At 47.0% G+C, this 13,386-nt stretch overlaps 2 protein-coding genes across 10 annotated transcripts in view; one reads left to right on the forward strand and one right to left on the reverse strand.

Moving 5' to 3' along the window:
• Positions 1 to 13,386, reverse strand: part of BMP2 (bone morphogenetic protein 2) — a 236,864-nt gene that overhangs the window by 219,417 nt on the left and 4,061 nt on the right. The window lies entirely within an intron of this gene.
• On the forward strand, positions 3,366 to 12,870 carry LRRN4 (leucine rich repeat neuronal 4). 2 transcript variants are annotated; one of them, XM_085219002.1, is made up of 6 exons: positions 3,366 to 3,821; positions 4,385 to 4,563; positions 5,101 to 5,823; positions 7,321 to 7,522; positions 8,973 to 9,107; positions 10,180 to 12,870. In XM_085219002.1, exons 3-6 carry the CDS (start codon positions 5,136 to 5,138, stop codon positions 11,504 to 11,506), a joined length of 2,352 nt encoding a protein of 783 aa, XP_085075128.1. In that variant the 5' UTR covers positions 3,366 to 3,821; positions 4,385 to 4,563; positions 5,101 to 5,135; the 3' UTR covers positions 11,507 to 12,870. The 2 variants fall into 2 exon arrangements, with proteins under 2 accessions (XP_085075128.1, XP_003203815.3); XM_003203767.5 differs by lacking the exon at positions 4,385 to 4,563 and having other exon boundaries at positions 3,442 to 3,821.

Raw genomic sequence — 13,386 nt, forward strand, 5'->3', positions numbered from 1 at the left:
GGAGAGAGCCACACACACACACTTGTTCTGAAAGAACTTTGGTTCTGCCCTACAATGTGTAGAAAAGCACAGGAGAAGAAAGTTAGAAGGATTCATAAAACTGCTGGACAAACCAAAACTGGTTTCAGGTATCTAAAGAAATTGAAGGGACAAGTGTTGCCATATCACTAGGAGATGCTGCAGAAATGACTATATAATTTCCAAATGTCATAGGCTGGACAGCTCTCATTCTTCTGTCACATCCTGTGCTTTTCTCCTGTGCCTGCCAGAAGGCTGTTGAAGAATGACTCTCAATTTAAACGAACTGTGACTTTATATTTTGCAAAAGAGCGAGCAGATACAGCCTACTTCCCAGCACACTGTGACTCTTTCTCCTCAGCACTTTCTACACAGGGGCCAAGGGACCATCCAGTTTTACTTCAATTGAGGACTGACTTGTTTCTCATTTGCTTGACACAAGCCAGGTATTTTCCTTGGAGTCTAAGAATCACAGATAGTCCAGGTCCAGATACTTGCAGGATTTAAAACCTGCCCTGGGGAGCGATGGGAGAGCTGAACACAGACGTCAGTGCCACAGGTGCCCTCCGCCAGACAGCCTCCATGTCAGCTACTGACTTTCAGTCAGGATCATGGCCATGTCTGTGCTGAAGCCCTGCATTTGGCAACAGCAGGTTCCGTCGCATTGATCACCAGGAAGCACAGCTCTGTGCTTGCCACTCAGCACAGAGCTTGTCACACAACCATCGCATGGAACACCTGTAGTTGCCACCTGTTGTTTTAAATTGTCTGAATATGAAAATCCAGACACTTTGAACCGTTCCCACTAGCACAGCACGTGACTCCTACAGTGCTTAGCTAACACGCGTTCTTCCAGTCAAGGATGCCTTGGCTGAAGTTCCAGTGAAACTACCAAATCTTTCCGTTCTTTACCACCCCTCCCTCCGTCTCACTCTGGTGCGTCACTGCCTTTCTCAGAAAGCCTTCCTGCTGCTATGCAAGCAGAAGCTTTGCCAGCTCATTCAGGCTGGCACGTAAGCCCCACCACCTGCCATGCTTCCTTGCCCCTGCCCTGTCTCCATGGTTTTTGAGATCGTTGTTTCTTCTTGTACCACCCAGCTTACAAAGCTCTTGGATGAGAGGTAAAGAACACAGAGAGGAATCTGTTCTTATCCGTTTGCCTTCAATACTGCGTGGGGCAGTAGCTGCAGGTCCTGTAGGCAGCCTAGGGGTAGTGCAGGGCACAGGGCGCTCTGCACCTCACAACCCCGGGCTGAGCAGCCCGCTCTGCCTGGGCCTGCACACAGCCCTGCTCAGGGCCAGCTGCTCAGCTTCCATCACACCCATGGCACCAAGCATGTCACAGCCAGACTCAGACCTTCCCCTTCATGCACACCAGATACCACACCCTTTACTCATGCAATAACCTGATTCAACTTGGCTTTTGCTGTTTGTACCACCAATGCAGCAATCTATAGTAACAAAGTCACTAACTGCACAGTCCCAGGACTACCTGAGAAATACTACGTGAGGAAAGTATCTGCCCTAGAAATAAAGCATCTTCTGTCTGTGCAATGCACGAAGTCCCAGACAGGAACGTTGTTTAGATTAAATCAGAAACCTTTAGCAAACTAATACGTTGGCCCAACTGTGACCGTATTCTATGTCGTGCTTAATTAAATCGATGTCAGATCAGGGTAAAATGCTACCAATGTCAGATGGCTGCTGTCTGTCCTTACCCACAAGATTCTGTAGGGCGTTTCACAGCTGCCTTCAGACTGCACTATTGTAACAGACAACACACACGCCCCACAGTTTTCTGAAACCTTGGGCTAGATAATCCTCTCCCCCTAATGGCTGTAGAAAAACGTCTTGCTAGTGCTTGCTCTGTGGAGAGACCAATAAAGTATTTCTTCTGTCAGCTTTAAAAGCCATTCTCCAAATTTTTCAGGATATTTTCATTCTTTGCCATCACTTGGACCAAAGCCAGTAAGAAACACTCATCTCCTAAACTTTACAGCCTGGTACCATTCTCACCTTCTCCTTTTCTCCCCGTGGTTCGTGGTTCTGCTTATCGCTGTGTCACTGAGGAATGCAGGGCCCATCCCTAGCATTCCTGCAGGCAAGGAGGTTTTGTGCAGCACTGAATCAGCCCTAAGGAGGGGGCGTCTGGTTTAGCTCTTTGTGCCTCATAGATCATCCGCGTGAAAAAGAAGCTAACAAAAATGCCTGCCTTTACTGAGCATTCTCTCAGATTGACACCAAAACTCCCAGAAAAGCTAAGAAGCTGCAAAGGCAAAGAGAAGGCAGGGTTCCCACTAGTCTGGTTGAGACCAGACTTTGCTCCTATCACTGTAGCAAATGCTTCAGAATCTTTTTCACCTGTTCCAATTTGCCCTTTGAACCTGGCGGATCCCCAGAGCTACCTGTAGGCCTATGAGCACCTGGCCTGCGTGCTCCCCTAAGCACAGGCCTGACAGCTGCTCCACCAACATTAATCCACGGGATTAGCCCTTCATTTAGGAAACTATTTGTCTTGCCATTCCGCGCAGAACAACATGTACGTTGCACCCAGCCTCCAAAGGAACCACAAGGGCTCCAGAGAGTCCTACTCAAAGCCCGTATCTTGATCCGGGGATGTTCTGGTGTTTTTCAAGGTCCTCTCCCCACACAGATAATGAATGACATAGTTAGAAGATAAGGTCTGCATACATGCAGAGTCAAGGATTTTGTGAAAGCAAGACCTTTATCTGCACTTTAGCACCAAAGCCCACAGGCCTGTTCTGCCTTCCACATCACAATCTCTTTTGTCACCTTGACAAATGAAAAGCACTGACTACTGTTCTCCCTGGAAATGTTAACGACTGTCTTATAGCAGCAACTGAGCAGCCACATTCTTGCTTTAGCTTTGGAACCAACTCTGTTAATACATTCCTTTCAAGTTCCTACTCTTCATCTTGCCCTCGACCTGATGGTTTCAACTGTGACACAGCCAATAGCCCTAGCCCTAGCTCAGAGCAGTCCCTTGTCTTTACACCACTGCTCTTACTTACACCAGCAAAGGAAGAGCAAAGGAGCAGGAAGGGAATCTTCCCCAGCTGCACACCACAGCAGATGCAGCACATAGAAGAGAAGCCCCGCACAGCAGGCCTGGGAGCCGGTCACACTGCCGTGTGATGCTGCAGGCCTCTCCCCCAGCGGAAGGGATTTTGCAGGAGCAGCAGGTGGGTGGGAGCTTTCCTGTCCCAGGGGCCTCCTCGTCTCTGAGAGATGCCATCTGTCCTGGGGAGAGCAGTCCTGAGAGTTACTCCCAAGTGCAAGTGTCTTACAGAGAAATGTAAATACTTTAAGCCTTTTACTGGTACGCGGTTATCAACACCCTTGTCAGCAGATGGAGCAGAGCTCCACATCATTACATCCGTCCACAAAAAAAATCCAGAAGAATTCCTCTCCTCTCCCAGGCTCCCTCCACCCGAGGAAGATGCGATGGGTGGGACTGGAGGCACCGCTCCGTTGCCTTTACGCCCATGCTCAGCAGAAGACGGAGGCAGCAGGCCTGCCCGGGGAGCGGCGCTGAGAAACGGCAGCCCACCCACCCTCCTGCGAGGGGGGAACGCTGCGGAGCCACCCCCTCTCCAGGCAGGGGGAGCGAGCCTGGAACAAACGTCGCCTGCGCTTGTGGGCAGAGCCGCGAGCAGGGGAAGCCGGGAACAGAACACAGACCTTACACGCTCCTCGGCTGAGTCACCAGAGTGTATAAAACAGAGCCCGGCAGCTCGTGCTGCGCGAAAGGGGAAGCACAAGGCATCGGGACTCTCGGGCAGGTACGTGCGAGCGGCCGCGGTTTAGATCTGGGGGCTACGGGTGAATGTAATAGCGGCATCCAGCCGTCCCGCTGCTCCCATCCTTCCGCTGCCATGTGCCACGGAGCAGGGAAGCCAGCAGCCCCGGGGACCGGGGGATCCTGAGGCTGCTCTGCTCTTGTGTGGTTCCAGACGCCGGAAAGGACTCAGGTGACCAAAGCACACTGGCTGGTCCCTACCTCAAACCTGAGATGGGAGCAATAGACGATGGTCTGTCCAATACCTGGCACCTCTCAGGGAACAGCAAGTAGCTATTAAGGTGAAGAAAGAGCCCAAAACAATAGATTAATAAGTAAAGCACTAGTTCAGGGCTATGGTTAATTTGTTCCTCTGACACAGAACTACCTGCACAACCTTGGGTAAGTTACTTAGGACTTGTATTTTTCAAAGGGGTCTTCAGGTTCCTGCTGAGCTTTTGAAGTTCTCAGAGGAGTGATGCAGTCAACTTTGGTATGAGTCTCATGGATGTCGTGTATTTTTCAAAGCGTTTGTCTATCAAAAATGTCTCTCATCACCCATCTCAGAGAGGACTGGGACGAGTGAACCAGAGGCTGTGATACCCACACAAACCCAACTGGGGCGGGACAAGGAGGGAGCACCGAGGGAACCGTAACACTGAATAAAGTGCATCTCAGAACCCAAGCTTTTGGGGCCCTGATCCAGGAGCACACACTCAGGTCTGGCCACTTGAACAAAAACACAGGTCAGCAGCTACATTACCAGCATCTCCCTTTACCTCTGGAATTGGAGCACATAATGTCTTGTCCACAGCGGGCCCCAGCCACACCTGCTCCCAGCCCCCATCCCCAGCAGGCAGCTCTTTCCAGAAAAGACACTGCACACTGTGGGGCTGTCCTGCTGCAATACAAGCCAGGTACAAAAGGAAAGTCACATAACATGGCAAGATCCCTCTCCTGCAAGTTGTGCTGTACCAACACGTATTGCTGCAATGGCAACCAGTCAAGCAGCTCACCTCCCATGCAGCTACGTTGCTTTCTGCATGAAAAACTGTAGGCAAACTTGTACTAAGATCACATGATAATTCTGTCCCAAGGGGCTCCTTTTTGCTTAGGCTTAATTATAGAAAAGACATTAATTATCCCCTGCACTGTCTGGATACAACAGGAAAACAATTGTAAGTGTTTCACTTTTAAATAGCTTGTAGCTACCTGGAAGTATTTTAATTTGGTCTGTAATGCTGATGTTATGTTTTCCTTTCCCTGAAACAAAAAACAAACAGATCTTGCAACTAACTGTGAGCCATCCAGCAGGAAGATGTTCTCCCTCTTGCTCATCCTTTGTCTGCTGGCAAGGAGCACAGCATCAGGCCCGGTGAGCAGAGCAGAGCCTGCAGCATCCAGGGATGTCACCGCCTTTTTCCAGCTGGCTCAGGAAGACCGTTGGGAGAACGTTAATCTCACCAGCATGTCCTGCGAGGATTGGAAGAACAGGACATGGATCACCCTGCAGCTGACCTACAACAGCCTGACGGCTTTCCCCATCTGCCTCCCAGAGGCCCTGCAGACTTTGGATCTCAGCAACAACCTCTTAGAAGAGGTGAATGGCACAGAAATAGCAAACCTCCCGCAGCTGCGCATCCTTGTACTGAGGCAGAACCTTCTCCAGGCAGTCAGCTGGGGGTCGGAAACCTTCAGCAGTCTTCATTTACTGGACTTAAGCTTTAACAAGCTGTCGTCTGTGCCACCATGCCACACTTCTTCAATGCCTAACCTGAGGTGGCTGTCCTTAGCTGGAAATCCACTGATTGAAATCCAGCCACTGGCTTTTTCCTGTTACCCCCAGCTACAGTTCCTGAACCTCTCCACAACTCTGCTTGGGCAGGAAGGCAGCAGGGGAATTCAGGAGTCTGCTTTTGCCATCAGCCTCTCCCCTGGTGATGCTCTGCACAGGCCTGAGAACACCATCAGCGTGCTTGATCTGAGCGGGACCTTTCTCGAGAGAAGTAAGTTTACAGATTTCTCATGGTAAACACAGGGCCTGACCTTATCCACAGCCAATGTGAGCATGTGAGGTGCTCTCCAGTGTCACATAAATCTGGAGAGAGGCCCTGGCACAGAGCAGCCTCCCCGAGGGAAGGCAGAGAGGACAGCACCAAGTACCTTGCCTCCCTCCTAATCCCGCAGCATGCCACTGCCAGCCCCAGGACTAGCTTTGGGAAGAACAGAAGGAAATTCATTTCTCTTTCCAGAAAAATGGCCACAATCTTTCACTGTCTATCCCTGCACTTATACCGTGCTTTACACTGCTGCACTGAAGTAGCATAGAGAGTGTGGCAGTCAAAACCAGCCCAACACTTCTGCACAGTGAGACTTCCCAGCCTGGAGCGACTGGCAGCACAACTTTTCCTTTTGTACATCTCCTCTGTCAGCTTATTTGTAACTGAGGTGCTGAGGCGGGGAGATGCTGAATGCTTTGCCCAGCTGGGGCAGAGCCAAGGCCTGGCTCCAGTTTTCCCACACACCAGCCTACTGCTTCCCTGGCCTCCCTACACAGCCACCCTACGCATTTCCATCTCGCTTCATAGCGGTTTTATTCATCTAAAACAATCCTACTCTCACAGGGGCTCTCAGTGAGGTGTCACCATGCATTATTGGTCAGCACTGGTACAAGAAGCACAGCATGGAGTCACAATAGTTATTCCCCCCAGAACAGGGCAGCAGTAGCTCTACCCTAGGGCAGGGAGCAAGAGGAAGGCAGCACCGAAGGATCCCTCCTATCTGTACTGGCCCCAATTCCAGCAGGCAGCAGTGGAGACTTCCCTAGGTCAACTCACCAAGCACTGAACAGATACACCACTAAGTTTTTAACACCTCTTGTGGTATGATTCAGTACTGGGATGGAAAAGCACTTTTGTATAGGACCTGTTCCTCCACAGTTTCATGTCTCAGCTCCTTCCTGTGTTAGGCAAATAACATCCCATTTCTCCTTTCTCACACCACTCAGGACTTTGTAGACCTCTCTCATCGCCCTCCAGCCATCACTTCTCTGAGAATCCATTTAACCTTACCTAATAGGAAAACCATTCCATCTCTCTGGTTGCCTTTATTACCTTTCTCTCTCTGTTCTCTTCTTCTCCTCTGCCCCACAATGGCATGGTCAGATGTGTAACATTATAAAAACGATTGCTCAAGTGTTTATATGCCTGTGTACTGATTTTTGTTTATATTCCTTTCCCCACAGGGAATAGCTGCAGGAAACCACAGAGATATTTTACATCGCTATGAATTTAGAACTTTTATCTGGTAGCTCCCTAGCTAAGTTACTAATAAATCCATGTGCTTCACAAAGAGAGGGTTCCATCTTTTCTGCGTGCTGCTTGGCAAAATCTCACTAACATCTGTCAATGGGCCAACAGTTCAGTCTGCTTCTTTTTTCCTAGGCAGAAATCCACAGCAATACACTATTTATGCAACAAGTAAAAATCTCTTTTCTGCTTCAGTTCAAGTTGAGTGGACCAGAGACTTGCCCAACCTCAGATTTCTTCACCTGACAAAGATGCCAAAATTACAAAGTCTTGATACTGACTTCAGGTCTACGCCTCATCTCAGAGAGCTGAACTGCCGTGACTCCCACTCTCTGAGTTTCGTGAGGACAGAGATGTTTGAAAGCACACCTAACCTAAGCCATCTCTCCTTTCAAAAGTGAGTTGTTTCTTTTCTGTTGTTCTTCATCAGTCATTGCCTTTGTCTCCCAGAACAACTGTGTGGAACTGACTTTTACGCAAAGGTTGGTTGTTTGTCATCAAATATGTGGAAAAGAGGTATGGGTTTGTGTGTTGTGAAGAAACACTGTATGCACCCAGGTTCACCACATGAAGCCTGTGTTGTAGCAGCAGGACTAATACAGCAGGAGAACTGATAAAGCCCAAAGAGCTGGTGTGAGACTTGTGGCAATGCACGATTACCATTTGTCTGAGATAACATCCATCCTGCTGCCATTCCACTAGAAGGCTTCACCCAGTGTTGATGAGATCAGCACAGATGCTCTGAAGCCTGCTTTTGATCATGCTTCCAAAGTCTACATTGCTTTACAAAGGATGAAAGCTGATAGTTTCCTAAAATCTGCACCTTGGAAGCAATTAAAATTCTCTCTGCTTCTTTCAGTGCAAATGAATAAAAGTCCCTCATTCAGCATTAGTAGAAGTAATGGTTTAGAACTCAGGAGTGGCTTACTCATCGTGCCCACACCTGTTGAAACACTATGGGAAACAGAAATCTAAAGGTGATCTATCAAGATGGAGGGGTAGGTAAACTGCACACAGAAGAGTCAACACAAGGGAGAACATGTGGAAAATACCGTAGAAGACTTTCATATTATTGGCCCAGATTATAAGCAACTCAGAAAGCAAACACTACAGCAGTGGCTGTGCTCAAGGTGCCAGTTTCAGAAAAACAAATAGACCTCTTTAAGCAAAATATAAAATAAATCCTCCACTAGACTGCCACACTGAATTTCCACAACATTTTTCAACATACGCAGAAATATCAGTTCTAAGTGCAGAAAAATCAGGACCCAAACTCAAAGAGAAGAAAGGAATAACAAAGTTGCAGAGAAAAGATGCACCTTCTGAGCACTCAGGTTGAGCACTTTTTATGTGGCTAGGGCAGTTTAACAGAAAAGGCAAGCAAGGTCTTCCTAAATCAGTTACTTGATTTAGTAGACGAGGGATATGATCTAAGAGAGGTGATTAACCCATGAAGGGGTTAATCTCCCCATGAAGGGGATGACTGGCATAAAGGAAGTCAAGCCACTAGAAACACACTGAGAAAGAAGCTAAAGAAATGACATAAAAGTGCAGGTGAATGCATGATGGCAGAGATAACCTTTTCCTTTCCAGCTGCAATCTCTAAGGGTGCTATCTATATAGCTATATGCTAGCAGACAGCAACCACATTGTGCAATTTAGAGAGATGGGCAGATAGCAACCTGGACTTTCAAATGCAGAATGGGAGTGTTGGTAATATGGTATTTCCAAGGCAACTGGCAATTTGGCATTGTATCTTACACAGGACGGGATACTAAAGCCTGCTCCAATTCTTCAAAGGTGAGCTCAGCACTAACTAAATACTTTATTTATTTGTCATCTTTTAGCTGTAACCTGAGTTCCTTTAATCCTTGGAATACCAATTCTTCAGACAGTATCATCATCAACTTGCATGGAAATCCTCTGCTCTGTGACTGTAGGCTCTCCTGGCTGCTCTCCACGCCCACGATTGTGCTACAAAAGTAAGTGTTTTCAAGGAGATGAAGTAATCCTCTTTATACACAACTTAAATATGCAAGTTATTTGAAGACTAAATAGTCACTACCTTACAAGTTACTCACATTCCTTGCATGTTTCTCATTTCCACAAGAGGTAGAAAAGTAAAATAAAGTCTTTTTTTAGGAAGAAGCTATGGCTGAATTACACTTGGAAGTGGACAAATACAGTGGGCATATGTAGAAAAGTATGAAGTGATATTAGCTGTGGATTCTGAGAATAGTTCATTTTCCCTCTTGGTTTCTCTATTTGCTGGAGATAAAAAATGAGCTAGCTAGGTGGCCTTGATGGGCAAGCACTGGGAGCATGGCTGGAAGACTTTACAAGTACTTTCGTTCACAATTTCCTCCTTGCTCTGGCATTCCCAAAGCCAGACACAGTGAACAAACTTGCAAAAAGTACCATTTATCCTCAATTGTTTTCATGCTTTCCTAGAGTTTTACAGAAGATGTACTTTGCATGTGCATGATCTGTCTTCCTTTGGAGGGGCCACCAAGATTTCACCACCCATAACTAAGAAAGCAGGGAAGTATACTGTTAAAATCAGATTGCCTCTCTTCAGGAAGGACTTAGCATTTGCATTCTTTAAAAAAGCCTGCAAGGACTGAGTAAAGAAAGAAACTGAGCTCAGTCACTTATACACTGGATGTGCTTTAGCATGGCTCTAGCAGTCTGAGACAGCCAAGGTTAAGGATCCTGGGGACCCCATTACAATTCTCTGTACATGTTTCCTTTTAAGTGCAGCATTCAAGTCTGAACCTTTAACACAAGCTGCCTTGAACCCAGACACTCTTGCCAAGGTCCGCAGAGTACCAAAGGACGCTTTGTCTCAGGCACCTTACAAAAGCCAAAAGCTAGTCAGCTATGTTCACAGTGCTGTGGAAAGTCATCTGTTTAGCACAGCACTATCGTTAACACAACCTAGCTCTGGTCTAGGCCTCACCTCTTTAATACAAAGAATGGTTAGGGATAAAAAGGCTCACAGCAGCCTGTAATGCTCTTGTGGAATTGGTCTTTTCTAACTTGTCCTCTCTGCAGGGTTTTGGACACTTTTTGCACCACATCCCAAGAGAACGGGGACAGGCCTTCAGTTTCTTTTTCACTGCAAGATCTCTACAATAAATGCCAGGCTGAGAAGGATATCTCACTGCCTGATTCAAACACACCCTCCAGCCAAGAAGACGCTTTCAGCCTTGCCAGCTACTACACCATGACTGCAGCAATGACAACAGATTCTGCTCCGCTAACCAAAGACGCTTACGTTCGTCTGAATGAGGAAGCCAGTGTAATGAGCACAACTGCAGCCAACTCAGCTGAGCTGATGCTCACAAAAGCCAACAGTTCCTCCCCCGAGGACGAGGCAGTTTCTGAATCCATGAGCCATCCCCCTTTCCTTGCATCTCTAACCACCTCCCCCGGTTTTCTCAGAGAGCTCTACAGCCAGACCACGGATTATGGCTCTGTGAGTCAAACTGAAACACTGAAGCAGCTCCAGGGAGAGCTCAGAAAAACTCACATGGCATTTCCCCAGGAACGCCTATTCAGCCAGCCCACTAGTGAGCATTCTACTCCAGCAACAGGAAAACCAGATGCCGTTCCCCATTACATTCACTCCTTTGCTGTGGAAAGGACACCACAAACAAATCTACGGCAGCCGAACTTCACAAAGTCCAGCACTCAGTCAGCATCCACGCCCACCCGACCACGGATCCACTACGTAGATGACTATGAATACAGCGAGGAGACAACGGAACCCCCTGTGCAACAAACGTACACCTCCTGTGACTACAACCCTTGCAGACACCTTCAGAAGCCGTGCAGCGAACTTCAGAGAGCATCCCCATGCTTATGTCCCGGCATGTCAACAGAAAATGAAATTCCAGACCCGCCGAGGCTCAGAGAGGTGTCTGAAGTCACAGACAGCTCCGCACAGATACACTGGTGCGCCCCGAACTCCGTTGTTCGTACCTATCAGCTGATGCTCCGTGACCAAGGCGACGAGGAGGGACAGCTTGTCCTGGAGAACATTTACTCCACAGCGAGGCAGTACACTCTGTATAACCTCTCACCATACACCACTTACCACATTTGTGTGACTGCTTCCAACAGCGCAGGGTTAAGCCACACAGTAAACCAGGGAATTGCAGGCAATTCGTGCGCCAGGTTCAGAACAAAGCCCAGCTACAAGTCTGTCTTTGCTGCTCTGTCTGCAGCAAGCGGTCTCTTCCTCATTTCCACAATTATTTTGTCCATCTGTCTATGCAAGGCACGTAAAAAGCCTCGCAGCGAGCAGTACGGTACGCATCTAGTCTCCTACAAGAACCCAGCGTTTGATTACCCATTAAAGTTACAAACTACAGATTAGCGCTACGTGACTGTTCTACACATTCCAAGGTCACTATCTCTATCACTTTGGTATGTTTTCCTTTATCAAAAAGTTCTTCAGAAAAAAAAAAAAGGAAATATCTGACATCGTTGCCACTGTGTTTGTAGAGAAGAAAAAAGAATTTTTTAAGAGGCAGTCAAACAACAACAAAAAAATGCCTTTGGTTCTTGTTCACATGCTAAGTGTGGGCATTAACCTTGAAAAGTTAGTTTTATGCTCACCTACAAATATACTAATACGCATTTCACACTGTGAGATCGATCCTTGTCAGCTGTCACCAGTACAGTCCATGCAGAGCGAGAATCTAGAATGCATTTCACCAAGCACAACAGATACTGCTCTTACTCACATGAGTGAGGCTGAGCTTTCATTTTCAAAAGAGCATTACTGGAAGAAGTATGAGACAGACCTCCTTGGGTTCAGTGGCAGGGTGCTGTATGCATCCAACTCCAGTAAATGACTCTGGTGACCAAAACTGCTCAGTTCTACTTCTGGTCAGGAAAAAGAAACACGAAGGTGAACTGCCAAAAGGGAAAACAAGACACTGCGGGATCATCACAGCCAGGACAATTGTCTTGTTCTGGCTTTGTGTGACATCTTCTGCAACTGAAGCTTCCGAGTGCTACCACAATAGCAACCACAGGCAGTGCAGAGTTTGGAATACAGTTCCTCACAGAAAGAGTGGGAGGGAGCACATCAGCATTTAATTCACAATTGACTTTAAACAAGAGATTACTGCTCAGTTCCATCTGCAGATTGAGTAGGCTGATGACTTACCTCATACAGAGGCACAGAGTCAAGCAAAGAAAGAATTGAATGTGTATGTTGCTGAGACTTGAAAAATTGAAATCCCGTACACTAGCAACAGCAGGGATTTATGCAGACATTTTTCACATGTACTTCAGGGTACTCATTTCTGCTACACTAATAACAACAGAAGCTGACAATTCCTGTTCTTCAGCAGCTTAGAGAGATCTTTTCATTAGAAGTTTTTTTATAAGAGGCAGCACTTGTCCTCGTCAAACATTTCCCTCTAATGACCGCTGTTCAGGGGGCAAGATATGTTTCTGCTGTTGTATAGATATGGCATATCAAATCCCCCCAGGCTCAGAGAATGAAGGGTGCCGTATGCTGCAAGAGTCTCTTTTCTCTCTTTTCTCATATTTTTTTAAATGTTCTTTGTATTAATGGAATAAAAGCTACAGACTGGTACTTCTTTGTTAAAGACAGATCTTTAAGTTATGTTTACCATCTACAGTGTTTAGCCAGAAGAGTGAACACCAATATTTCATTATTTTGGAACCTTCGTGTATACAATTAAAGAACATTTTCATTAAGAAAAATCTGTGCTATCTGATGTCAAGAGAATTTTCGTTCTGTATGTGCCACATGAAGCAGGCCACAGCTTCCTCACTCCTAAGGGCCTACAACACTTCCATGCAAATTTACTCTCCTCCCCCCCCCCCCCGTGCCAGCCCTGGAGATGACAGCAGCTCTGGATAGCTGCTCCCTGCACCCGTCCTGAGCTGCTGAGCTTCGTGACTCAGAACAGAGGTGAAGTGCAGATGAAGAAACCAGGGTGGCATCAGCTCTCACTTGGAAAACCGCAACTGCTTTCCCATTCTGGTAGTTCAGAGTCTTGTATGTAGTTTCTCATATTTATTTCAGGCCTGTTTTCTCCTGTGCTTTCTGGAAGGTCTAGTAAATAGGAGATGATACTTCATTTGAAATGAGCGAGAGCCTTCAGCCTTTGATTCACATTACCCCACACTGGGGCAGGAATCACATACTCCCCTGTGCATGTAAAATACCACTTGAAAAGACCTTGACTGGGGTTCTTTGGTATCAACAGAAACAAA

This window comes from Meleagris gallopavo, chromosome 2 (genome assembly GCF_905368555.1).
Source record: "Meleagris gallopavo chromosome 2, MGAL_WU_HG_1.1, whole genome shotgun sequence".
In the NCBI taxonomy this organism is placed as follows: Eukaryota; Metazoa; Chordata; class Aves; order Galliformes; family Phasianidae; genus Meleagris; species Meleagris gallopavo.